Source organism: Triticum urartu, chromosome 5A (assembly GCF_056163025.1).
Source record: "Triticum urartu cultivar PI428250 chromosome 5A, HENAU_Tu73, whole genome shotgun sequence".
In the NCBI taxonomy this organism is placed as follows: Eukaryota; Viridiplantae; Streptophyta; class Magnoliopsida; order Poales; family Poaceae; genus Triticum; species Triticum urartu.
In genome coordinates, this window is record NC_141877.1 from 656,409,502 (window position 1) to 656,435,332 (window position 25,831).

Genomic DNA, 25,831 nt, shown 5'->3' on the forward strand with positions numbered 1-25,831 from the left:
AATTGGCCTTTAGTACCGGTTGGTGGCTCCAACCGGCACTAAAGACCCCTCCTATATATATGGCACCTACGAAAAAATGTTTCATCGACCACCAGTAGTTCTTCTCGATCCAACTTCTTTGCTGCACCCGTTGCCCATCGTGCGTCGCCCTCGCCGCCCGTCGTCGCCGTCACCGCCGTCGCCCACGCCACCTGTCGTCGCCGTCACCGCCCGGCCCGTCGCCCCCGCCGCGCCCGTACGTCGCCGCCGCCTCTCGCCCGCGCGCCGCGCCCGTCCCCATCGTCGCCCGCCGCCGCCCCCCGGTCGTACACACACACATACACACACACACACAGACACACACACACACACCACACACACACATTGTTTTTACTTATTTTCTATTTTCTGTTGTTTACATTAATGTTAGATAAATTACGTAGATAATAATGTTAGAATGTTAATGTTAGATGAATTATGTGGAAAAGATGTTAAATATTAATGTCAAATATATTTTACATGAATTAGAACAAGTTGAAGTAGTTGAATTAGTATAGCTAGATATTAATTAGGTATATATATGAGATTTGAACTAGTTGAATTAATATAACTAGTTTATTTTTAGTATGAAAATTAATAGAACAAGTTTATTTCTAGTAAGAAAATTTAGGTATATGAGATTTGATGATCTAATCAAAATATTACTATATAGAACTACCTACTTTATTTTAGTAAGAAATTAATAGAACTAGTTTAGTTGAATTAATAGAACTAGTTTATTTAGTTGAATTAATAGAACTAGTTTATTTAGTTGAATTAATAGAACTAGTAAGTGTTTAATGTTTCACCTATATATGAACATATGTTAGATATTAATGTCAAATGTTAGATGAATTAGATATAAATTATATGTTAGATATATATTTAATTTAGTTATATGAGATTTCATTATCTAATTAACATTTTATTATATAGAACTAGCTATCTTATTTTTAGTAAGAAAATTAATAGAACTAGTTTAGTTGAATTAATTAGTTGAACTAGTTAGTTGAATTAGTTCAATTAATTAGGTATATTTTTCGTAAGTGCTTACTTGAATTAGTTCAATTAATTAGTTGAACTAGTTGAATTAACAGAATTAGTTGAATTAATAGAACTAATAAGTGTTTAATGTTTCACCTATGAACATAGGAATGTCGTCTGACGACGAACACGATTTCATTATGTGCGAATACTGCGAAGACCAGCACGGCCCGTGCGGCAGAAATTTTCTAGTTGATGATAGACGCTTCAGCATCAAGCTGGATGAGAACTTTGAAGTGGATACAGTAAGTCACAACGACAAGTCTTTTTTCGTAATTAAGCATGACTTATGCTTCATTTGCTTCAACTTTTAATTTTAATTTTTCACTATTCTACTAGCGTATCCCCTACCATGCAAGAATTTTTGTCTTGGATAAGATAGGTTTCAGTCCTAACGAAACTATGGAGGTAAAAAGAGTTTACTTGAAGACTGAGCATGGTTATACCTTCAACGTCAAATTATACAATGCAGACACATACATCTATTTTGAATGCAAAACTTGGCAAGCACTATGGAAGGCTTATGCATTTGAGCCTGATATGGTTATCACCTTTGATATTCGTCCGGAAGATGATATTGAAGGTAATAGAGACATCTGGGTCGATGTGCAGACGCCTCCAGTTCTACCATTATGTGAGTTTCTCAACCATATTTATGTCTTCGATATGAGATTATTTGAACCAGTTGAATAATTAATAGATCTCAATTTATATTGACAGCTTACTTCCAATCAAGCAAACATGTCCGGCGCTTGGTAGACAGGACCGTCCACTGTCCGGGGGCTGAACTAAACTGCGAGGAGACAAGTCATTATGTTTCATGGCTTGAGGATCTTGATGCTGTCAAGACAAATTTCTTTCCTACACTTAGAAATGTTAGTACTCAAAACGTGCGACCAATAGTGTTCGTACTGAACTACGGTCACATATATTTAGGAAAGATGGTAAGATTTCTACTATTTCTCCTTAGTGCATCTTTTGCATACATTATTTTTTTAAGCTAAACTTCATTGCTAAGTATGTTACTATACGATGTTCTTCAACAGGGACTCCCGATGAATGTTGTGCCTGATTGGATCGAGACTAAAGGTACCATGAATATTGTTAGCTTACGGCCAAGATATCCTACAATGCACTTTAGTGCATTCAGGATTTCTAATAGCGAGGAATGCTTAATAGTAAAAGACTGGAGCAAAATTGTGAACGATCACAGAGAAGTACTAGGGGGCAGCAATCAGAAGCGCAACCCACGATTAGGAGACAGGTTCATCTGCATGCTCCAATATGATGAATCAACAAAGTTATACATGTTCTATGCTATTTTACCTGAGAGAGAGCAGCAGGAGTGATTAATTAGCTAGTTCATGCTCTTAGTACTTGTCCTCTCATGTCCGTGTTCTTCGTCCTGAACTTAATCTCAAATAGTGATTTGCTTTTGTGGTGTTATGAACGCTTATAATATCATTACCATGTTGAACTCGATGATATCTTTGCTATGAAAACCGTTGGTGATGATATATATGATGCAAGAGTTTTTATATATTAATTAGTATGATGATGATGAGTTATTATATCATTTATGAAAGAAATTGCATATTAGTTTCAACTGGATGGATTCTAGCTAAGTGATCAAGTATATGCCATATCCATATTACCTCGATCACTTAAGTAGGTGATCAAGTATATATAATATGGATATGACATATACTTGATGACTTAGCTAGGATCCACGCATCAAGTTAAACTAATCACCTAATGATTTAACAACTCATTATAATGTAAAACAATCACTAAATTAAATTGAAAACACAAAATTAAAGTAAAAATAAAAAATAAAACCAAAACACACCCAAACATTTAGTACCGGTTGGTGTTGCCAACCAGTACTAATGTCCTACGCGCCCACGGAGCTGGCTCGTGCCACGTGGTTGCCCTTTAGCACCGGTTCGTGCTGAACCGGTACTAAGGGGGGGGGGGCTTTAGTGCCTACAATTTAGTGCCGGTTACCGAACCGGCACTAAAGGGCCTTACGAACCGGTGCTATTGCCCGGTTCTGCACTAGTGCGGCAGAGCAACAGCGACGCCGAATTCAAGTACCTCCATGTTTACAAGCGCATTGACAAGTGCGAGAAGTGGGTGGAAGTCCGGCGCACCCTCGACAAGGCCAAGGAGACCTACAAGCCGGACGTGCCGACTCCTGGCACATCGGAAGGGCGCCCGGACGGCAACAAAGGTGCCAAGAAGGGGAAATACGCCGACGCGGCCACCACTCGAGTGCAGGAGCCCATCGAGCACTGCCTCGCCGACGTGCAGGCCCGGACCGTCCTTCGTGAAGAGAAGACCGAGGCACGGTGGTCGGCGTTGATGTTGAGCATCACCGTCAAGCTCGACCTGCTCCAGACGAACATCGCCACGAAGAAGAGAAACACCGACCTGGCTTTCTTTCTGGGCGGGGCGGACATGCTCTAGAGCACCAACGAGGCGGTCAAGGCGTGTGTCGGTGTCAAAACCGGCGGATCTCGGGTAGGGGGTCCCGAACTGTGGTCTAAGGCGGATGGTAACAGGAGGCAGGGAACACGATGTTTTACCCAGGTTCAGGCCCTCTTGATGGAGGTAAAACCCTACGTCCTGCTTGATTAATATTGATGATATGGGTAGTACAAGAGTAGATCTACCATGAGATCAGAGAGGCTAAACCCTAGAAGCTAGCCTATGGTATGATTTTCTGTTGTCCTACGGACTAAAACCCTCCGGTTTATATAGACACCGGAGGGGGCTAGGGTTACACAAGGTCGGTTACAAAGAAGGAGATATACATATCCGTATTGCCTAGCTTGCCTTCCACGCCGAGTAGAGTCCCATCCGGACACGGGACGAAGTCTTCAATCTTGTATCTTCATAGTCCAACAGTCCGGCCAAAGGATATAGTCCGGCTGTCCAGAGACCCCCTAATCCAGGACTCCCTCAGTAGCCCCCGAACCAGGCTTCAATGACGATGAGTCCGGCGCGCCGTATTGTCTTCGGCATTGCAAGGCGGGTTCTTCTCCAATTTCCAAGTGTTTGTAAGTAGTGTCCGGTCCCATAAATGTTCGGACCTCTTGGCTTCTGTGCCCAATAAGGGCTATCTCCCACACGTCGAATGAATACGAGGCGCCAGGGTGTTTTTACATTCGCCCCCCTAGCCAGATAAATAAATCGTCTATTAAAGGGATGGGGATTCTTAGATCCGATCCATACCATCCTCCCCCAGCGAGAATCCATCAGAGCGCGTTTCGGAAAGATCCATTCCAGCATGGCCGACCTCCGTAGCTCCTCCTCCCGCACCCGTTGCCCTAAGCCCGATGATTGGGAGAGGTGTTCAGTCCCGCACAGTCGATTAGTCACACTGCAGACTAAGGGATTTCTCCCTCCGGCGTATATGGTGCCCGTTCGAGCCTGGCTTGCCACCTACAATGGCAGGGAGCAAGCAGAGAGCTTTCCCTGTCCCTCCATGGGGGAACGGGTTTGCCTTGTTCCTTATTTACTAAGGGGACTCTGATTTCCAATTCATCCGTTTCTCCGCAGGCTCCTGGAGTTCTACGGCCTCCAATTACACAATCTCACCCCTGCCTCCATTCTACATATCACCGGCTATGTTGCTCTCTGCGAGTTGTTCTTGGGCTGCAGGCTCACTTTGAGCTGTGGAAAAGGCTATTCTGCCTCGTCCCTCGCACACAAAGGGAATCACTTTATCAAGTGGGCAGAGCCGAAATATGGCGCATCGCCGATACCGGATACCTGTCCGGTACCCCGAAGAAGCCATCCGAAGACTGGCCTTCAGAATGGTTTTATACGGAGGACGTTCCCCTTCCGGACCCTGTTCGGCGGGGTCTTCCTGAGTTCAACAATGCTCCTCTGAAGAAGCGCCGAAGTTGGCACCCACGGAGCCCCCAGGCGGAAGACAACAGGGAAGTCCTCTATCTGATGAACCGGATCAAAGCACTGGCTCAATCAGGATTGACAATAATCAAAGTTATGTCGATTTTCATAATTCGGGGAGTGCAGCCACTTCAATATCGTGGGCACCCCTTGTGGTGCTATAACGGGGCGGACGACGCCACCCGCTATGGGCGTAAGGGTCCGGACAACGCTGCCTCTCTAGCGAAAATTCTGTCCGAACTGTTCAAGGGTGAGGAAGAGGAGTTCACCCGCATCAAGCCACGAGATGGATTCTCCATGTACAATCCTCCAAGCTGGGTAAGTTATATTTCCCTGCTCCCATTTTTCCCGCATTCTTTGTCGTAAGTATTCACCTTGCCCCTTTGCGGTAGGAGCTGCGAAAAGCCATAAAGGAGGTCTACAGCCCTTCTCCACAACCAGAGGACCCTGACCGAGCCCTCGACTCCGGACTTGAAGAAGATTCGGTTATCTCTGTGGAGCTGATAGACCGGCAGTTCTATCAGTTAAGCTACGACGATGCCATGGTGGCCATTACGGCCGACTATCCCGGGCTGCTCCCTGCATCGCAAGTAAGAAAAACCAAAAAATCCTAACTCCATAAACTAGGATCCCCTTTTAAACACTTCACCACCATATACACATGGCATTTTACAGGGAAGGCATTCGGGACGCCCTGCCGAACCTGCAGCAACTCGCCAACCAGAGGCGCCGAGGCCGGGTAGGCCAAAAAGGAAGGTGGTCAGGACGGAGACGCCGGCGCAAAGGTATAAAAACCCCGCTCCTTGGTTGTCGTCTTTCTCAAAATGTAATGACACCCGTGTTTCTTTAATAGAAAAAACGCTCGCCGGAATATGTCCGGCGATGTTGCCGATCACGCCTCCACCAGTCGGGCGCCAGGACCGGACATAGAGGCGGAAGCCGATATGGGGCAGGTGCCGGATAATCCCCCTACAGAGGATGCAGATAGATTATCCGCTACTAACTCAGAAGTGGAAAGCGCCATGAATCATAGGCGCCGTCGGGCCGTACTCCGTGACGCTTGTTTCTCACCAGAGGCATTTGATGCCTTCAATTCTGGAGAGGCGTACCTCCGTGCCACTCAAGATGGTCTAGCCAGATCCACGGATCAGTAGGTAAAGGATGTACGGGTGAGTGAATCTGGTGATTTATATGTATCAGTAGCCCCTGAGACTTGAAACAGTTAGCAGAACTGATTTAAGGATCATCTTTATTGTGCAGGTTCTTACAGAGAAGAATACTAGGCTGTCCCAGGAGCTGGAGGAATGCAAGACCCGACTGCGGACCGCTGTTGCCGCATTGCAGGAACAAAAAAAGCCTCCCGCCGGTAACATTTACTTTAAAGAATGATGGTTACCATATAGTGTGCGGCGTGGCTGCAGATCTAACAACAGATGTTGTAGATGAATCCGGAGGTCCAGCATGTTATGCGACAGCTAGAGGCTGGCAAACGCGTGCTGACTGAAGTGATGCGGGAGAAAAACAATCTCCAAGATGCCAATATTAAGCTGAGTGTGGAACTAAAAGACGTCCGTGGCCAGCTTGCAGACTCCGAGAAGGAGAATAAGCAGCTTCGGCGCAGCATTTTTAGTAAGTGCTTGAACGAATCCTTTTAAAGGAGTTCGACGAAGAAGTCGACTAACAACGTTATGTCTGTAGGTATGCTGACAGGTCGTCCCGCGGAGGAAATGCCCGGGTCTACGGGTGATCTTCTGTCCGAGCTGTCACATCTGCACGAACAAGTTCGGCAGGTGATGCAGGGTGTTACCCATGCCTTATGGCCGTTCGTCTCCCTGCCAGAGGGCGTTGCTGAGCTTGCGGAGAAGCTCAAGGGGGCACGGCGGTGCTTCCGATTATGGAAGATATCAGCCCGCCGACAGGGTGCCAGAGAAGCCTGGGCCATGGTGAAGACGCGGTATACCAAAGCAGACCCAAATCACATGGCCGAAGTCGGACCTGTGGGGCCCAACGGAAAAGAGATCCCCGTTAGCTTAGTTTATGGGCAAGTAGAATTAGCCGCAAAGTATTCTCAACAGGATTGTAAGCTAGACCGCTTGTTGGATGGTATAGAAGAGGAATTTAGTCAGTCTGCATGACTATGTAATTAAAGTGACATGTATAATTCCTTCTAGCCGGATTGTAGATCATTTGTCGTTGCAGACCTTTTCGCTTCAACCTCCGGGCCCAATAGTCCGGAGTGTATCCAAATACCCGCTCAGTTATATAAGAACCAGGGTATGCGTGGAGACCAGGCGTAGGGGTCATTAGTGCTTTATCAAACAAGTGCCCAACTAGTTATGTTATATTACATGGGTAGTAAGAAACATCTTCCAGGGAGAATAGTTCCGTTAAGGGTTCCTTTCCCTGGGTAAGCATGCCCTAAAGTGCATGTCCGGACTGCGATAGGAAACGCAGGAAAAACATCTGGGGGCAGATATGGACAATAAAATAAAAATCATCTTTTGTTCACCGACCGAATATTCCCTTAAGAACGCTAGCTTTCGGCTTCACCCAGTCTGAGGTACACATCCGCTGACCCGACAGTAACAATCGTAGAGGTGCTCCCCTTATGCCCTAGCCGAATTAACGGGAACGTAGGGCATAAATACAAGAGCCAGGCAACCCAGCTTGGCCAAAACTTAAGTCATATCGATGCATATAATGGTGAAAAAAGGTACATGCGGAAGTATAACACATGTGTGGGACATGAGGCCCAGATAAATAATTTAAGCTTCTGTGAAAGAAGCCCCCAGGTATGAAGAGTGCGACTAGCGCATCTGTAATGTGCAGGCGAGGCACAAGGTGACCCTTGAAGGCCTAGAGAAATAATAAAAGAAAGAAAGAAAGAAAGAGAAACAAGACAGATAATGCATATGCGAAAAATGGACAAAGGGAGGGGACTAACTTAGAGTCCGGTGCTAGGCGTATAATCTTCGGAGCCCGGCCGCGTTCCATGCGTTCGGCTCGAGTCGACTAGTCGATGCATCCCGTAGTCGATACGCTCCACCGGTCAGAACTTGGTCAATAATGAAGGGACCTTCCCATTTGGGCTCGAGCTTGTTCTTTTTCTTATCCGGCAGGCGTAGAACTAGTTCGCCAACGTTATAAGTTTTGGCCCGTACTTCTCTGCTTTGGTATCTGCGAGCCTGTTGCTGATAAAATGCGAAACGGGCTTTGGCTACGTCACGCTCCTCCTCCAGGGTGTCCAGACTGTCCTGCCGATCGAGCTCGGCTTCTCTTTCTTCGTACATGCGCACTCGAGGTGAGTCATGAATTATGTCATAGGGCAAGACTGCCTCTGTGCCGTACACCATAAAGAAGGGTGTATATCCGGTACTACGATTCGGCGTGGTCCGCAGCCCCCAGAGTACGGAGTCGAGCTCCTCTACCCAGTGCGTGTTAGACTCTGTTAAAGAATGCACTAATCTGGGTTTAATGCCGCTCATTATAAGACCGTTTGCTTGCTCGACTTGACCGTTGGTTTGTGGGTGATAGACTGAGGCATAATCGAGTTTGATGCCCATTTTGCTGCACCGGAGTTTTACCTCATCGGCCGTGAAGTTCGTGCCATTATCAGTAATGATGCTGTGGGGGACGCCATAACGGTGTACAACCCCGGATATGGGGTCTATCACTGGTCCGGATTCGGCTGTTTTAATAGGTTTGGCCTCTATCCATTTGGTGAATTTATCCACCATGACCAATATGTATTTTTTCTTGTGGGTTCCCCCTTTAAGGGGTCCAACCATGTCGAGCCCCTAGACCGCAAAGGGCCATGTAATGGGGATTGTTCGGAGGGCGGTGGGTGGCATGTGGTTTTGATTTGCAAAGAGCTGGCAACTGGCGCAGCGTTGGACCAAGTCCTGTGCATCTGCCCGGGCCGTTGGCCAATAGAATCCTGTACGGAAGGCCTTGCTTACAAGAGCTTGGGCTGCTGCGTGATGACCGCCGAGTCCGGCGTGAATTTCTGCCAAAAGATTCCGCCCTTCCTCTTCGGAGATGCACCTTTGAAGGACTCTGGTAGTGCTTTTTTTTTGTACAATTCTCCCTCATGGACCCTGTAGGCCTTGGATCGCCGCACTATGCAGCGTGCCTCATTTTGGTCCTTCGGAAGTTCCTGTCTAGTTAGGTAGGCCAGGAATGGTTCTATCCATGGGGCAATAATGGCCATGATTTCGTGGGCTGAAGGTGTTATTTCGGTGGCGGAGCCTCCGATTGTGTCAAAGAGTTCGATATCGGGTATTTTGGCTGGGTCCGGACTGTTGTTACCGGTGTCCCCTTCCCATACTACGGATGGCTTGAACAGCCTTTCCAAAAATATGTCGGGGGGGACCGCATCATGTTTTGCGCCGATGCGGGCGAGGATATCCGCCCCCTGATTGTTTTCCCGAGCCACATGGTGAAATTCGAGCCCCTCGAACCGAGCTGACATTTTTAGGACGACGTTTCGATAGGCCGCCATTTTCGGATCCTTGGCGTCAAAGTCTCCATTTATTTGGGATATTGCAAGGTTTGAATACCCGCGCACCTCCACGCGTTGAATGCCCATGGAGACTGCCATCCGAAGACCATGCAACAGAGCTTCGTATTCGGCTGCATTGTTGGAGTCTGTATACAATATTTGCAATACGTACTGAACGGTATCTCTGGTTGGGGACGTTAGGACGACGCCAGCCCCTAGACCAGCCAGCATTTTAGAACAGTCGAAGTGCAAGATCCAATTGGAGTATGCGCCGTACTCTTTAGGGAGTTCAGCCTCCGTCCATTCGGCGACGAAGTCGGCCAATACTTGCAAATTAATGGCTCGTCGAGGTTTGTATGTTATGTCGAACGGGAGGAGCTCAATGGCCCATTTGGCGATCCGGCCCGTAGCGTCGCGGTTGTTTATAATATCATTAAGTGGCACTTCCAAGGCTACTGTAATCGAACACTCTTGAAAGTAGTGTCGCAGCTTCCGCGATGCCATGAATATCGCATATGCTATCTTTTGGTAATGCGGGTACCGTGATTTGCATGGAGTGAGGACAGTGGATACATAGTATACCGGCTTCTGAAGAGGGAACTTATGTCCGTCCGCTTCCCATTCGACAACGAGCATCGCGCTTACAACTTGATGAGTTGCCGCAATGTACAACATCATTGGTTCGCTGATGTTTGGCGCGGCCAAGATTGGGTTGGTCGCCAAGATGGCCTTTATTTCTTCCAATCCGGCTGTGGTCGCGTCCGTCCACTCGAAGTGTTCGGTACGCCGAAGGAGGCGATAAAGGGGTAAAGCCTTTTCTCCTAAGCGGGAGATAAAGCGGCTTAGAGCCGCCACGCATCCAGTTAACTTCTGGATTTGTTTGAGGTCTGTTGGGGTAGCCAACTGTGACAAAGCTCGGATTTTAGCCGGATTAGCTTCAATACCTATACTAGAGACAATGAAACCCAGGAGCTTTCCGGCTGGTACGCCGAAGACACATTTTTCCGGATTGAACTTGATGTCGTATGTTCGGAGGTTGTCGAATGTGAGCCTCAAGTCGTCTATCAAAGAGTCGACGTGTTTGGTTTTGACAACCACATCGTCTACGTATGCCTCTACTGTTTTGCCGATTTTTTTCTCTAGACATGTCTGAATCATGCGCTGATTTGTTGCGCCGGCATTTTTGAGCCCAAAAGGCATTGTGTTAAAACAGAAGGGATCGTATGGTGTGATGAATGCCATTGCGGCTTAGTCGGACTCCGCCATCTTGATTTGGTGGTAGCCAGAGTATGCGTCGAGGAAACACAATGACTTGTGTCCTGCGGTAGCATCAATGATTTGATCGATGCGTGGGAGGGGGAAGCGATCCTTTGGGCAAGCTTTATTAAGGTCTTTGAAATCGACACAAAGGCGCCAGGATTTGTCATTCTTTGGTACCATCACCAGGTTTGCTAGCCAGTCCGGGTGTTTTATTTCTCTAATAAATCCGGCCTCCAATAACTTGGCTAGTTCCTCTCCCATGGCATGTCTCTTAGGTTCAGAGAAACGCCGAAGAGCTTGCTTGACCGGCTTGAATCCCTTTAGGATATTGAGGCTATGCTCGGCCAGCCTGCGTGGGATTCCTGGCATGTCTGAGGGATGCCGGGCGAATATGTCCCAGTTCTCACGCAGGAACTCTCGTAGCGCGGCGTCCACAGCGAGATTTAACTGTGCCCCGATGGAGGCTGTTTTTGTAGGGTCCGTCGGGTGGACTTGGAATTTGACTATTTCATCCGCTGGTTTAAAAGAGGTGGACTTGGATCTCTTGTCGAGTATCACGTCGTCCTTGTCCACTGTGGAGCGTAGTGTGGTTAATTCCTCGGCCGAGAGGGCTTCGGATAATGCCTCGAGGGCCAGTGCGGCTGTTTTGTTTTCGGCGAGGAGTGCTATGTCTGGATCGCTGGTGAGAGTGATGATTCCGTTGGGCCCGGGCATTTTGAGCTTCATGTACCCGTAATGGGGTACGGCTTGGAAGATTGTGAATGCCTCCCGTCCTAAAAGAGCGTGATAACCACTGCTGAACGGGGCCACTTGGAATGTGATTTCTTCGGACCTGTAATTATCCGGCGTGCCGAATACCACATCTAGTGTGATTTTCTCAGCGCAGCGTGCTTCCCGACTGGGGATGATTCCTCTAAAGGTTGTGCTACTTTGCTCAATGCGGTTCCAGTCTATTTCCATCTTTTGAAGAGTTTCCTCATAGATGAGGTTTAATCCGCTGCCGCCGTCCATGAGTACTTTGGTGAGTCGAAAGCCGTCCACGATTGGACTGAGGACCAGTGCGGCTGGTGCTCGGGCTGTTCGGAATTTAGGTTCGTCACTGGCATTGAAGGTAATAGCCGTGTCACTCCATGGATTTATTGCTGCTACATGGCAGATTTCGGCCATGCTGCGGAGTGTTCGCTTGCGCCTATTATTTGACGTGAAGGTCTCAAAGACTGTTGACACCGTGTTGTTATCCACGGGATGGTGCTCTGTGGTATTTGGGAGAAGAAGATCCTCACCACTTTTGGCCACCTGCCGGAGTATCCAACATGCTCTAAGGCTGTGCGTTGGTATTGTATCCGCTGTACTATGAATTTTGCAGGGTCCGTTGAGCCATCCCTCCAGTATGGTTCCATGCCCTGTAGAGGGTTTTTGCTTTTTGGTAGTTGACCCGGGTGTATTGTGATAATGCACCCTTTTATTTTGGACTGGGTTTGTATTCAGGGCCGGATTATCCCAAAAGTTTGTTTCGGTTTTTCAGGCACTTTCCATCGCACAGTACTTTCGTACTATGGACGCCAAGTCAGCGAAGCGTGTTATCTCACGGCGATTTATGGCATTAAGGATTCCCTTGTCCATGCAATTATTGCAGAAAAATAGGATTGTGTCTTCCTCGCGATAGTCCTTAACCTTATTCATCACAAGGAGGAATCTGGCCCAATAGTGATGTACTATTTCCTGGGGCTCTTGCCTGATGTGGGAAAGATCGCCTATGTTTGAGTGGGTGGATGGAATTGAATCCGAACCCCTACCCGATCTGGGATCCAGGGGCCGACGAGTTTCCAATTTTGGAAGTTCCGGTTCCGTGGTGTTACCCGATAATCCTGGCCCGCTGCCTGACTCTAAGTTCAGGGATTGGATGTTGTCCTCCCGCGAACGGGCGTCCGGCTCGGAGAGCTCGGGAATCCGGACATAGTTGGTCCTCAAGATAGAGGAAAGGTCGCCGCATTGTTCCTCCACCACTGCAATATGATGGGTGACCGGTGGAGAGTTGATCTCCCTTTGATCGGGTTTAAGCCCAATCCGATAATAGTCCGTAGCGACTCCCAAGGCGGCGATGCGATCCAAGAGCTCGTTTAAGGAGGCGAGCTCCATTGGATTCATCTGTTTGGCGAGTGTCGATTTGATGTGAAGCCTGTTTTCGATGACCCGAGAAGTCATCGTCGGCGCGGCGGCCGAACAGGCGGTCATGATGAAACCGCCTAGCCGGAGAGTTTGGCCGACAGCCAAACCTCCCCCAACAGTAGTACCGTCTTTAAAGACGAGACGAGACATCCTTCCTTCTGGCGACGGCACAGAGGAACTCTCAATGAAAGCACCAATGTTGGTGTCAAAACCGGCGGATCTCGGGTAGGGAGTCCCGAACTGTGCGTCTAGGGCGGATGGTAACAGGAGGCAGGGAACATGATGTTTTACCCAGGTTCGGGCCCTCTTGATGGAGGTAAAACCCTACGTCCTGCTTGATTAATATTGATGATATGGGCAGTACAAGAGTAGATCTACCACGAGATCAGAGAGGCTAAACCCTAGAAGCTAGCCTATGGTATGATTGTCTGTTGTCCTACGGACTAAAACCCTCCGGTTTATATAGACACCGGAGGGGGCTAGGGTTACTCAAGGTCGGTTACAAAGAAGGAGATATACATATCCGTATTGCCTAGCTTGCCTTCCACGCCAAGTAGAATCCCATCCGGACACGGGACGAAGTCTTCAATCTTGTATCTTCATAGTCCAACAGTCCGGCCAAAGGATATAGTCCGACTGTCCGGAGACCCCCTAATCCAGGACTCCCTCAGCGTGATACTTGGCAGAGCGTGGCCTCATCCTGAACCAGCTTTCCTCGACAAGGCCGCTGACACCGACGCCCACGCCGACGCCGTCGCCAAGCCCGCGTGATGACGCCTCCGCGATGCCCAGCGCCACCGAAGCCGCGCCGACACCGCCCAGCGCAGAAGCAGCTCCGACACCGCCAAGCCCGCGCACGCCAACTCCGCCGACGCCTGGGGCAGAGCCCGCCGAGTGATGAGTTGCGCACGCGAACTTCTGCTGCTCTATTTTTTGTACGCCGAACTGTGGCTTGCGATCGCCCGACTTGTGGCGTCTTTTGTGAGCGGGAATGATCAAGTTCGAATTTTTCGCGTCCTGAGGGCGTGACTGGAAGCTGGGTCGCCCCCAGGGGCCGAACTAGCGTCGGTTCGCCCTCAGACCGCTCTTTTTTAGCGCCCTGGGGGGCCGAACGGCTGGAGATGCCGGAGATGCTCTAAGGGCATATCCAGCCGTTCGGCCCCCAAGGGCATGAAAAAGCGCCGCTTGGGGGCAAGCCGGTGTTTTTTCGGCATGGGGGCGAGCACGTTCCCAGCCGCCGGCCCCAGGTCGCCCTCAGACGCCCCCACAGTTCGTCCAAATTTCAAAAAACACGGCCAAATTTGAACAAACACGGCCAAATTTCGGCGAAATTTAGGCGTTTTTTACACGAATAAAAGGGACGAAAAAAAACCTAAACTACGGCCGATGCTTCTCCTCCTTGACACGACCGCTGCTCGACCCCTCGCCCCGGCGCGCTACTTCACTTGAGCGGCGGGTCGTTGCCGCACTCGACTTGCGCGAGGACGCCGCTTAGCGTGCGGCCAGGGACGCCCCACCACAGGCGGCGGCCCTCGCTGTTGTTGCGGCCGCGCGGCATCGGCGCGTTGTTGGTGGAGACAAGCCGCTCCTCTTGTCGGCGTTCGAAGTACGCCGCCCACGCCGCGTGGTTGTCGGCGGCGTACTCCGGGAGCGCCCGCTCCGCGGCCGTCAGGGACGCCCGCGCACGCTCGATCTCGGCGTGGAAATAGGGCGTCTCGGGGACGGGCAGAGGGGGGACAGGGACCCCGCCGGCGCTGAGCCTCCACCGCGACGGAGCGCGTACGTCGGGCTGCGCGGGGTAGTTGGCCTCGTGGAGGAGGTAGGCCTCCCGCTCATGCAGCGAGCGGCGGCCGAAACCGTTGGTCGCCGCCGCGTCGTCGGGGTACCTCGCGCTCATGGTTGCCGGGGGGAGAGAGAGGGGCTCGAACGGCGGAGAGTGGGGAGGAAGTGCGGCGGCGAGGAGGGGAGGACTGCCGATGGATGGGTTCCTCACCGGCGCGGCCAGGGGCGCCTTTTATAGCGGCTCGGGGGCGGCCGCGCGCGAATGCGTGGCGGAAGGCGGGGCGGTGTCGCCACACTTCGCCGCCCGTGAATCAATGACAGGCTGACCGGCGGCCTTGGCATTGATTCTCCACGGTAAAACCGAGACGATGAGGACGACCAGCCTTCGTCTCGCTGACGCGCCGGTCCCGCCACTCTTTCACGCCAAAACGTTCGCGTCGGCGCCCCCGGGCGCCCCCCAGTGCGCCGGGTTCGGGTTGGGTGCGCCGGCGCCAATTTCGGCTCAATCCGGCGAAAAACAGGCTCGTGGGGGCGCGACTGGGCCGATTTTTCGGCGCCAGCACTAAAAAACATCCTTGGGGGGGCTGTTGGGGGCACGGCTGGAGATGCTCTAAGCCAACTCCACCGCACGACCCTATCCTGTCCAGCCCCGTCCGTTTGGGGTAAAAGGGACAAAAGAGGCGGCCCAGCGCGCGGGAGCAAAAGGACTTTTGTCCGTTTTGTGTCCGCTTTTGACCCATCCGCGGCCCAAGTTTGCGCCGCTTTTGGGGTGAAACGGACACCACGCGGACGCGCCGATCGTCTGCGCGTGTCCTCTCCTGGCCCGCCCGTCGGTGGCACAAGACGGGCCTTTTTCTATCCGCCCCCTCCCTCCCTCCGGCCGCACCCCCTCCACTCTTCCCCACTCTTCCCCTCGCTGCCGCCGCCGCCGCTGCCATTGCAGCCCTGCAGTTCGGACGCGAGTTCGCCCAACCCCTTCCCCTCGGTGCCGCCGAGCTACCCAACCACGGCCACCTGGTTTGCGCACCCGCCGGCCGGTTTTGGGGCGGATCCGGTCGGTCTTGAGCTCGGCCGGCTGTGGGAGGCCGGGCCGCGCCATGGACTGGCCGGGCACCTCGCCGGAAGGCCCTGGCAGGGCCGCAAGGCCACATGCAGGCAGTGGCTCCTCCTCTAGCCGCTCGGATCTGCATCGTCAGTGGTCCGCCGGCAGATACATGAATAGCGGCCGGGCGGGCTCGATGCTTGCCCAAAAGCTCGCCGGCGCACCGTTGCCACTCATTAAGTGCGACCACTGCCCAAGGATGGTCGTGCGCCGCGTGTCTACAATGCCGGAACATTCCGGATGGGTGTTCATCAAGTGCTGAAACGATGGGGTATGCGCTTTTTTTAGTTTCGGTTTGTGCTCTAGATTTGACTAGTTGTGCTAACTTCAAATTTTGTTGTGTAGAATGGGTGCAAGTTTTGGTATTGGGAAGAAGAGTACATTGATATATTGATAGAGCGAAATTTAGTACATGTTCGTGCACTTTTAGCTAGCATAGAGGTTGTAAATGAGACAAGTGCACTTGTTGCTAAATTAGAGGCTAGACACGAGACTAGGTGTGAGGAAGCAACATCTACATCTGGATTGAAGAAAAAGAAAGATGTCAGATCGAGCCTTCTCCACAGATCAACAATGAGTGCATCGAAAAGGCCCTAACCCAAGTCAAGAGGGCAGTTATGGAAGTTGGCTATCTTCTAAAATGTATTCTTATTTTTCTCATTTTTTTTGGCCTTACTTTACTAGTCAAAATGTGATGATGTATTGTCATGTACCAAAAATCAATGATAAAAAAAAGTTAAGGACTTGCAAAGAAAAATACGTGGACAGGATACGGCCGGGATGCGTCCGCGCGCTGGGCGCATGGCCACCGCATCCCAGGACACGCCCGAACACGACCCCAAATCCCTATCCAAACGGATAAAATCTGAACAAAATGGACGTCCCTTTAGGGTCGCGCGGTGGAGTTGGCCTAAGCGCTGTGCTCTCCGTGCGAGCGCCGGTGCCATCGGCTGATGCAGACCCCGACTCGTGTGTCCGTGTTTTGACTTTGTGGCGGGAGCTCGTGACGCTGCAGCATGACCAGCGCTGCCGGCATCATGTGCCAGTCAGCCACTGCCAAAAGTCAACAGGACTTCATAGGTGAGGTGGCGCGTCGCTGCCAGATCGATCTTGCATTGGGAGCATGCGGAGATGGATGGCAACATCCATTTTGACTAGGCCGGCTTGATCCTTTGCCCAAACACGGAATGCCCGGGTCCTCAACTTTCTTTTGCTATCCAAATTGCGCAACTGAATGATGTCAACCGATCGAAACCAGCAAGCATGGTAGTTGCGGCCGAACAAGGACCAAGGATCCAACCTAGCGAAGCTGAAACATCATGCCTTGCAATAGTTAGAGTACCAGCTAGACTCGAACAAGGTTAAAGGAAAAACGGCTCCAGACCAAGGTTTCATATTTCGACAGCAAGAAAATTTCGCAGCCCTCAAAACCATCCAAATTTCGAAATCTGTTTCGGACAAATCAACAAAAAATTTAAGAAAAATTGGTTTTAATTAGGAGTAGTTGGATATATCTCTGTTGTAGCAACACTATAACGCAGAAATCTAATTCACCTCTCGGGAGCATATGCTCCTGCCCATCGAAAATGGTGTTTTGGCAAATGTCAAAGAAAATTAGATGTTTTCATTGTCACACCCAAATGCTACCTGCAAATTTTTAGTTGAAAAGCTTAATCATTTTGACCTGTGTAAAAAACAAATTGAACGTCAAATGTTATCTACAAATGTTACACTTAATTTTGTTCTTTTATCGAGCAACACTGCTACCCCGGCATGAAAATTGTCAAGCATGCTTGTCAGACTAACATGAGCATCCAAAAAAATAGAATTTTTGAAATTTATTCACTGTTTATTTTGAATTTACTGTTCATTCAGGAGCATATGCTCCCTAGAGCCAAAACGGCACTAAGTATAACGCAAGAACATCTATGTCCCAATGGTCTGTTCCTTAGATGCAAGGTCGTAAACCAAAGTTCCATTCTCGGCAATGTGAAATTTAAAACACAAAATGAAATGAAGCAGTCAAGGCTTTCAAACCCTAGACCTATAGGTGTAGGAGAGCATACCTACCTACCACTGGGTTATGCAAGAGTTTATGTTTAAGCATGGATGCCACCTTCCTTTATAACATTTTCTTGAAAATACCAATATATATAATGTAATACAAAATTTCAGAAATTTCGTTGAATTTTTCCCCCTTGCTCGAGACATCTGTGCTAGCCTTGTTGGGTACCAAACTCAAAAACCTTTTGTTCGCTATCACCACCCTAACTTTCATCTTGGAACACTCAAGATATGGATATTTCAAACATAATTGCCTAGGAATTTCAAATAGATAACCATGAAAAAAAAATAAGATGAATAGCATGTCTGCCGTCTATGATATGGGAGAAGCGTGAAGCCGATGAAGAAAATTAGGGCTTGTTTAGCACAGGGAGTTCGGAGGGGATAACTGGGGAATATCCCCAAAGGTTTCACCCGATCCTCTCAATTCCGGAGAAAATGCTAGATCAGGGTAGTGGACTAGACAACATAAGTTTCTCAGGCTTTTGTGCAATTGTCAGGGTTCTACCACTCCAATATTGGTCCACCAAACAACTAATTTGGACTTTCTAGGATTTTCAAGACTAGCCGGTATTATCCCCTGGCAATACCCGTTGATACCTCTATCAAACGAGGCCTTAGAGTGGAACTCCCTCCATTTTGGGATTATAGGGCCGGTGGACCACATCAGGCGGTTCAAGTTTGTTCAACCATGACTTTAACATGCTAGTTTTTATCTAACATACACTCCCGTTCCGTGAATCACTCAAGGGTTGCGAAAAGACACGTGGCTCCAAAGAGAGGGGGCGGATTCGGTGCCAACGAATCGGTAGGAAGATGAGGGTTACTTGACCGTGTCGATTTGTTCAGGATAATGACATGACATACCTTGCAATCTTGTTGGTGCACTTAAATTGTTCGCCTCCACTCAAATTGGTCTCGTAGTTTTAGCGGATCCTAGATTCCTCGTGTAGGGAGTATTGGACTAGATGTTTGATGTCATTACGTATTATTAGTGTGGATCATTATTTCAATTCTAGTTTGAATCTGTTAATCTTGGAACTTTGATATTCCTGTCCTTGTACCAGATGCATGTGTGTCATGATGTGCGTGTGTCCCAGTCTAGTATATAATGTGTGTTTATAGGAGGAAAAACTAACACTAGAGTCGCTTGGTGATGATGTCGTGTATGACATTCGTGATGTGTGACCATCCAATCTACATCCAATGCATGTGAGGTGTTGCAGAGAGCCTGTAATCCCTCTGGACGAGCCCCATCCCGTGCCGCCTCATCGAAAAAATAAGAGGAATAAATGTCAAGTGATATATACTTAAAATATTGTGAATTTAAATTTTGAGAACACCTATTAGAGCACCTACAGTCAGACTAGGCAAACCCCCCCCTACATTTGCGGAAACGCCCGGGCATGACCCCGGACAGCGCCGGACGAGTCCTCATATATCATGTCGGGCAATCACACTCCTCAAATCCATGGAATCCATGCACGTGAATCATATAGCACAAATTCATCACAATTCAACAATGCAACAAAGCAAGATAAATCACAGTTCAACAATTCGGACATGCCAAAATAAAATTCAAGTCTGGGCCATGTCCGGCCAACGTGATGAATCACTTGCTGGTTGCCATCCATGTTGCTTGCTCTGTCGCGGCTGCCATCGACGCTCTGGCACAACATACTCCCTACGCTGGTTGATCTCATTCCTCTTCCCCCTCGGGCCACTTCCTTGCTTGCTCATCCAAGAGTCTCGCGCCTGCCAACAAAATCCTTGAATCCTCCGTGTCTTGAGCGAGTTGCAACCTCTCCTTCTCAAGCTCTGTTGATCCACAAGCCTGACCCTTCTCAAGCTCCCATTTGAGACACGACTCTCGCTTCTCCAACTCTATCTTCTCCCTCTCAATTTACAGTTTTTTGTTGACCCTCTCTCGGTCCGAACCCATCCTTTTTTTTTGCATCCAACATGAACTTGTACCTCTCCTCTTTCTTTTTCTCCATTGTGAAAAGAATGCACATCCATGTGGTGGACAATTTTGTCGCCGTTGTGTCACGGCCGGCCCTCCCTTCTCCCACTTTTTTCCCATCACTTGTCGGTTATTCTTTGGCACGGTGGCACTTCTATTCTCCCCTACAACTTCTTCCTCTTTGGCATCCACTCCAATGTATTGGTGGGAGCTATAGCCATCATTTGTCTTCAAACTTTTATTGCCTTTCTCGAGGTCTTCTACAAATTGATTCCACTTTGGCTGACCATTCAATTTGATCCAGCAATGGCTAAAACCTAATTGCTTCCTCTTGATTTGTTGAAACAAAGCGACGGCCAACACCATCTATCAAGCAATAAAGCAATCATGAGAATCCGACATTAAAAACTAGCAATGCAAATTATGACAAACTTTGCAATTCAACTTACATGACTTTGGTCTCCAATCCCACTTTGATTTCGGCCAAGCGCGGAAGCATAGTGGCTGGCAACTTATTCACATATTCTTGGATGATGGACCATCTATGTTGGAGAGAGGCCATATTGCGGGTGATAATGATAGGATGGAGCTCCACATATTCATTGTATTCATTATAGTGCTAGTGAATCTTCTCATAATACTTGTAGTCCTTTTCCTCCATGCCACATATAGGGTCCATGCTTCTGGCCAGACAAGCTTTGACTAACAAGATATCTTAAATGTTGTGAATGCTGCACTTTTTGCCTTGGGTGCCTTTGCCGTTTTTTTCTTCATAGTACGCGATGTTTCCCCAACATTAAACATAGGATAATTTCGATCCCCAACTCATATTCCATGCCGTCTGTAGGCTCTTGACCCTCGGTAATCATCTCGGCAGTGTAATTCTCGTAAAATGATCATGATTCTAAATAAACTAATGGAGTATGCAATGAATTCATTCAATGGCATATGCAACTAATTGATCCAGTGGCATAACGATTGTAACGAACAAAGGGATACAAAATGGAGTGAAAAATGTATCTTCTCCTGCTGGGACATTCCGTCGAGTGGGAGCTGGGAGACCAGACGCCGACGCTGCATGTGCTTCTCTGTGCCCGTTGGAGTTGCTGCGAGTCACACACCTCGTCGTCCGGCGCTTGCTTTTCCATAAATCCGTATGTAATTCACTGCCGACGGTAGGATGGACGGTTGAGGGGTGACCAACGCATCGGAGGGGACATATCGTCGTCGAGGTCCACAACATCCTTGGCCGGCTCATTGCCATGGGCGAGAGCCCCATAAATGACGCCAAGGTAACATGTGTGGTGGCGGTGGGGGCGGGGTACCCGGCGATGACATCGGGCGACGAGTGGAGGTGACGGTGCTGATGGGGGAGCAAGGGTGGAGGACGGCGACGACTAGAACGTGAGAAATGGAGGGCGGACACGAGAGAAGGGCATTGGGTTTGGTGAACTTGATCAACTTGGTGCAATATATGATGAGGTCTGTCTATCAGATGACGGACGCGCCCGGGCCTCCTCATATTTGCCCCAAATTTAGCTGTAGCTACTCAACGTAGTACCAACGTTGCAATGCAGTACCTATAGCTGTCGCTAGTCAGTCTATAGACGCCCAGCCGGGGCCGCACACGCACGGGACGACACGGCACGGCACGGCACAGCGCACGCCGATAATGATAATCGGAGGCGCGCGGCGCGGCCGTCCTCTCCTTGACTCGACCTGCTCTACATACACCGTTCGCGTGCGGCATCGGAAGAGAAACAGAATCGAATCGGCTATGGCGAGACCAAAAGCCCTCGCGTCACCCGCAATGATGGAACAGCACAGGGCAGGGCAGGCATTGACCCGCCAACGCTGCCGTGCTACGCCGAGCGTGTCGCGTAGGGCTACGCACAGGCACAGGCACAGCTAGCCCTGATGCCGATAGCCCCCTCCCAGAGGCAAAGTCCAGCGCTAGAGTACACGGCAACAGCGCCCGATGAGGCAAAGCCTGCCCCTCCTCCCCACGAGGGGCAGAGGCAAGAGGCAGAGCCCGGCTGCAGCGACAGCACAGGACGCGCGCGCGGGCAGGCCATGGCAGAGAGGCGCATGCATGCGCCGCACGGAATCGAACAGCGATATCAGATTCGTGGCAGTACGATAGAGAATGGATGGATGCAACCACACGGCGACCGGAGCGCACAGCGAAGCTCGAGGGCCGAGGAAGAAGAAGAGGAAAAAGGAAAAGGAAAAAGATGCACTGTTCCTTGCTCTTCTCCCCTGCCGCGGCTGGCCGGGTGAGCAGCGGCCGTGCAGCAGTAGAGCAGAGGTAGCGAGCCTGGGCCAGCCGGTGCTGTGCTCTGACGCCATCGCCGTCCTCCGTGCTCATCTGATCTGCCACTTTGACTTATCGTCGCCTACTACGTGTTGCAAGCCCATCTGCTCGCTCGGGCTCCTTGAACTACGGGGTAGTACGTGTTAGCTTCGGCGTCGTCGGCGTCGTCGTCGCCCACTCGCCGTCCGGCCGGCGCGCGCCTCAGCTAGCAGCATGAGCCGGCGGCGTAGGCGAAGATCTGGTGCACCACCGTGGCCACCTCGTCCGCCGTCGACACCTCGCACCCGTCCTCCATCTGCACAGTCATAGAAACACACGGCATTAGAAGCAACCACAAAATTCACCGTAGAAAGTAGAAACCACTCTACACGTAGGGGAAACATGGCTCCGGGGATACGTACAAAGTTTGTTAGGTCTGGCATGCATGCATGCATGCATGCATGTAGTCTGTGTATTTAGGTTGTTTTGTTCGTTTGATCCATGACAAGAGGAAAAAGACACGGGACGAAAGCTGGGGCTTGCAACCACGTAGTTGTCGATTAAGCAGAGCTGTCTGTACGGTGTACCCGGCGGCGTCCATCGTATTCCAAACGCTCCAGCTACATACTCCAACCTACACCATCTCCAACGGAAAAGTGTACGTACGTACGAGTGGCCACTGCCGATCTCGCTCGAAATCCAAAAATGCTACACCTCGAAATCCCACGCACGCCACGCTCCAGTCCATCCGCAAAAACGGCGAGTTCGCTTTCCGCAGGCAGGTACCACACACGATGACACGCGCGACACACATCATGCACCATGGAACCCAGACACATCTCTAGTGTAGTAATCAGTTTTGTCAATTTTGATTCTACCCTAGCTTTTTATCCAACGAAAACCAAGACTCATTGACTGTACTCAGTACAAGTAGCAACCAATTTCAATCTATTTTTGAATTAGCTTGTTTTTCTCAAACCTCGTTCACATTTCTAAGGGCGTGCGTTCTACTGTGGATCAAGCTACGGACCAAAAATAGAGTAGCCTTTGTTTCCTAGTAATCAAATGGCTAAGGCAACTATCGTCTGTAATGAGAACAAAATGGCCACAATTTGCGGCAGTGAAATACAGTGAAGAACGAAAACGCTGGAGCAGGAAAGCAACGGGCGGGGCGGTTAAAGTTAAGCAAAGTCAAGATGAGACGTTAAATTGGTGTAGCTTTGAGATGACTGATTAGCTACCTTAAGATTGAAGCAGTAGACCACGGCGTCGTGGCCCACGGAGGTGACGGCGAGGTGCAGCACGGCCATGCGGAGGTTCTCCATGGCGGCCACGGCGCGCACGAGCCGCCCTGGCCACCGCCTCCCCGCGACGCGCAGCCGCACGTGGCCCCCCACCGCGGCCATCGCCTCCACGTCCACGCCGCCGCCGATGCCGCCGGCCTGGGAGAAGCTCGTGTACTGCGGCGACACGAACACGCCGTCCGACGCCGCCGTGGCCGCCGTCCCCACGGGCCCCTCACCGCGCTGCGCCGCCGCCAACGCCTGCAGCGCCACCAGCTGCTGCTCCAGCTGCTTCACGTAGTCGATGGCTCCCCCCACCACCGTCGCCTGGTCACCCTAGGGTGCATTCATTGCAGACGTACGTAAGACCGGGGAGGGTTCTTGCGGCGACAAATCAATCTCATTTGATGAGTGCGAGATGGCTTACTCGTGGGATGTAATCGGAGGGGATGAGGGCGCGGAGGGAGGCGAGGTGGTCGTTCATGAGGCGGCGACGGTTGCGCTCGACGGCGATGTGTGTCATCCGCTGGCACTCGGCCTCCTCCGGCTTCTTGCGCTTCTCCGGCGGGGGCGCGCGCGGGCGCGTCCGCGGCCGCTTCCTCCGCTTCGTCGCCGGCGCCTCGACCACCGGGGGCGCCGGCAGCTGCGTGACGCAGCTCTCGAGCAGGTCGACGTCGGACGCAGCCGGCCGGCACGCGAAGCCAGCGGCGACGCCGTAAGACTCCCGCTTCACCCCTGGTCCGCCGTCCCCCATGGTGGCGCCCTGGAGCAGCGCCAAGAAAGGCACCTGCGCGGCGCTCGCGCTCGCCGCCGCCTGGTCCGCCCAGCACTGATCCATCACCACCACCACCACCATGAGCCGAGAAGAAGAACACGCAACAGCACAGGGAAGAAAGCAACACGTTAGCAAGAAGAAGCAACCGCGGCAAGGCCATAAAAGAGACGCTACGACGAGGCATTGAATGGCGCGAGCGTGCGCGGACAGGGCTAGTTACTGAGGCTAGCCATTGGAGTGGCACCGGGGAAGGAAGAAACGAGGCACTAAACTAGAGTAAACGCACGCACGAGAAGGGAAGGGAAGGGAAGGGAAGCTGCCATGCCGCAGCGAGCGGCGAGCGAGCAGTGGCAGTTAATACGGCGCTCGCTCCATACCAGAGAGCTGGAACGGAAGCTGCGCGCGCGCACGCACGCTCAATTACTGAGGCGAATTGAAGGGGAGGACGGAGGTGCGGGGCTTACTAGGGAGGTGATGATGGGGCCTTGCAGCTGCATCCTCTCCATTACTGTTAGACGGAGTGTGTCTCCACACCAAACAGGGGTGGCAATAACTGCGCTAATCAGTAATGAGCCCCTGGGGCAGCGAGCGAGCAACAGCAGCTCCTCCTCCTCTCTTGCTGCTCCTCCTCTCCTCCTTCTCCAGTGTAAGTGGAGCAGCTCTACTGTTGCAATAAATATGGGCTCCCCTCCCTCCCTCCCTCTCCACTCTACAGCTGGTGCTACTTGTAGCAGCAGTGGCAAGGCAAAGGCAAGGGAGGGCAACAACCTAAGATAGGGGACGGAGGAGTTGTCTCTTGTTGCATGTGTGGGGGTGAGAGGGAGAGAGAGAGATGGATGGATGGATGAAGCTGGGTAGGCCATGGCAATGGCAGTAGGGATTAATTCGAAGCGATTGATCAGTGTAACAAGGTAATGAGTTATTGACGGTGCAGGCAGCGGCAGGGGACTGAGGAGGAAGAGGGGATTGGCGCGGCGGATTTGTCCGGCCCGAGGACAGCGGCAGGCGACGGGTGGGGGCCGGCAGCTCCGCCCGCTTTGCGCCCCTGGCTAGGCCGCCGTCCACGGAGTACATTTCTGTAAAAATAGAGTTTTTTTTTGTTGGGAACTTGTAACACACGGCTTTTATTTATGTTTGAAGGCCAGATCGCTCGCATGTGTTTCATCCGGATGTGAAGTGGTGTTTTCAGCGGACCCTGAGTATATGCACCTGAATGACCAGTGAAATGTATAAAATGTTCAGAAAAACAAACATTATCGAATGCTTCCCTTGCATGCCAAGTTTCGTAAAGGAAAAGCATTCCTAATGCTCCGCGCAGATGATCCAAAATTGCTATTTTGAAGGGGACTGCTACGCGTCGGCTCGCGCGAGCCGTTTGATTAGGCACAATCTAGATTGAATGTTTTCCTCTACTTTGCAACAGAGACCTTGTTGCGGAAATATTTTATGAAAAAAGAATAGGTTGCGGACTATTGTTTTTGTAACATTGATTGTGTTGCGGATTGTTTTTTGCAACAAAGTCTTGTTACCGAATTTTTACATTTTTCTGCAACAGAGGTCTTGTTGCGGAAAACATTTGTAACAAAGGTTGTGTTGTAGATTTTCTTTTTGCAACAAAGATAATGTTGCAGATTTTTTTTATAATAGATATTATGTTAC

The 25,831-nt window shown here is 50.5% G+C and overlaps 1 protein-coding gene across 1 annotated transcript; it reads right to left on the reverse strand.

Moving 5' to 3' along the window:
- Window positions 1-21,925: 21,925 nt before the first annotated feature.
- LOC125511425 (uncharacterized) lies at window positions 21,926-25,103 on the reverse strand. Its single transcript, XM_048676792.2, has 4 exons — window positions 24,637-25,103; window positions 23,825-24,226; window positions 23,356-23,733; window positions 21,926-22,430 (listed from the first exon to the last, which is right to left on the reverse strand). The coding sequence occupies exons 1-4, from the start codon at window positions 25,033-25,035 to the stop codon at window positions 22,341-22,343; spliced, it is 1,269 nt and encodes a 422-aa protein (XP_048532749.2). The 5' UTR covers window positions 25,036-25,103; the 3' UTR covers window positions 21,926-22,340.
- Window positions 25,104-25,831: the final 728 nt, after the last annotated feature.

Coding starts and splice junctions, on each gene's coding strand:
- LOC125511425 (XM_048676792.2), bottom strand. CDS start 25,035: ATGGCCTACCCAGCTTCATCCATCCATCCATCTCTCTCTCTCCCTCTC. Junction 23,734..23,824: donor CCTCCGATTACATCCCACGA/GTAAGCCATCTC, acceptor AATGCACCCTAG/GGTGACCAGGCGACGGTGGT. Junction 22,431..23,355: donor TCTACTGCTTCAATCTTAAG/GTAGCTAATCAG, acceptor ATGACTGTGCAG/ATGGAGGACGGGTGCGAGGT.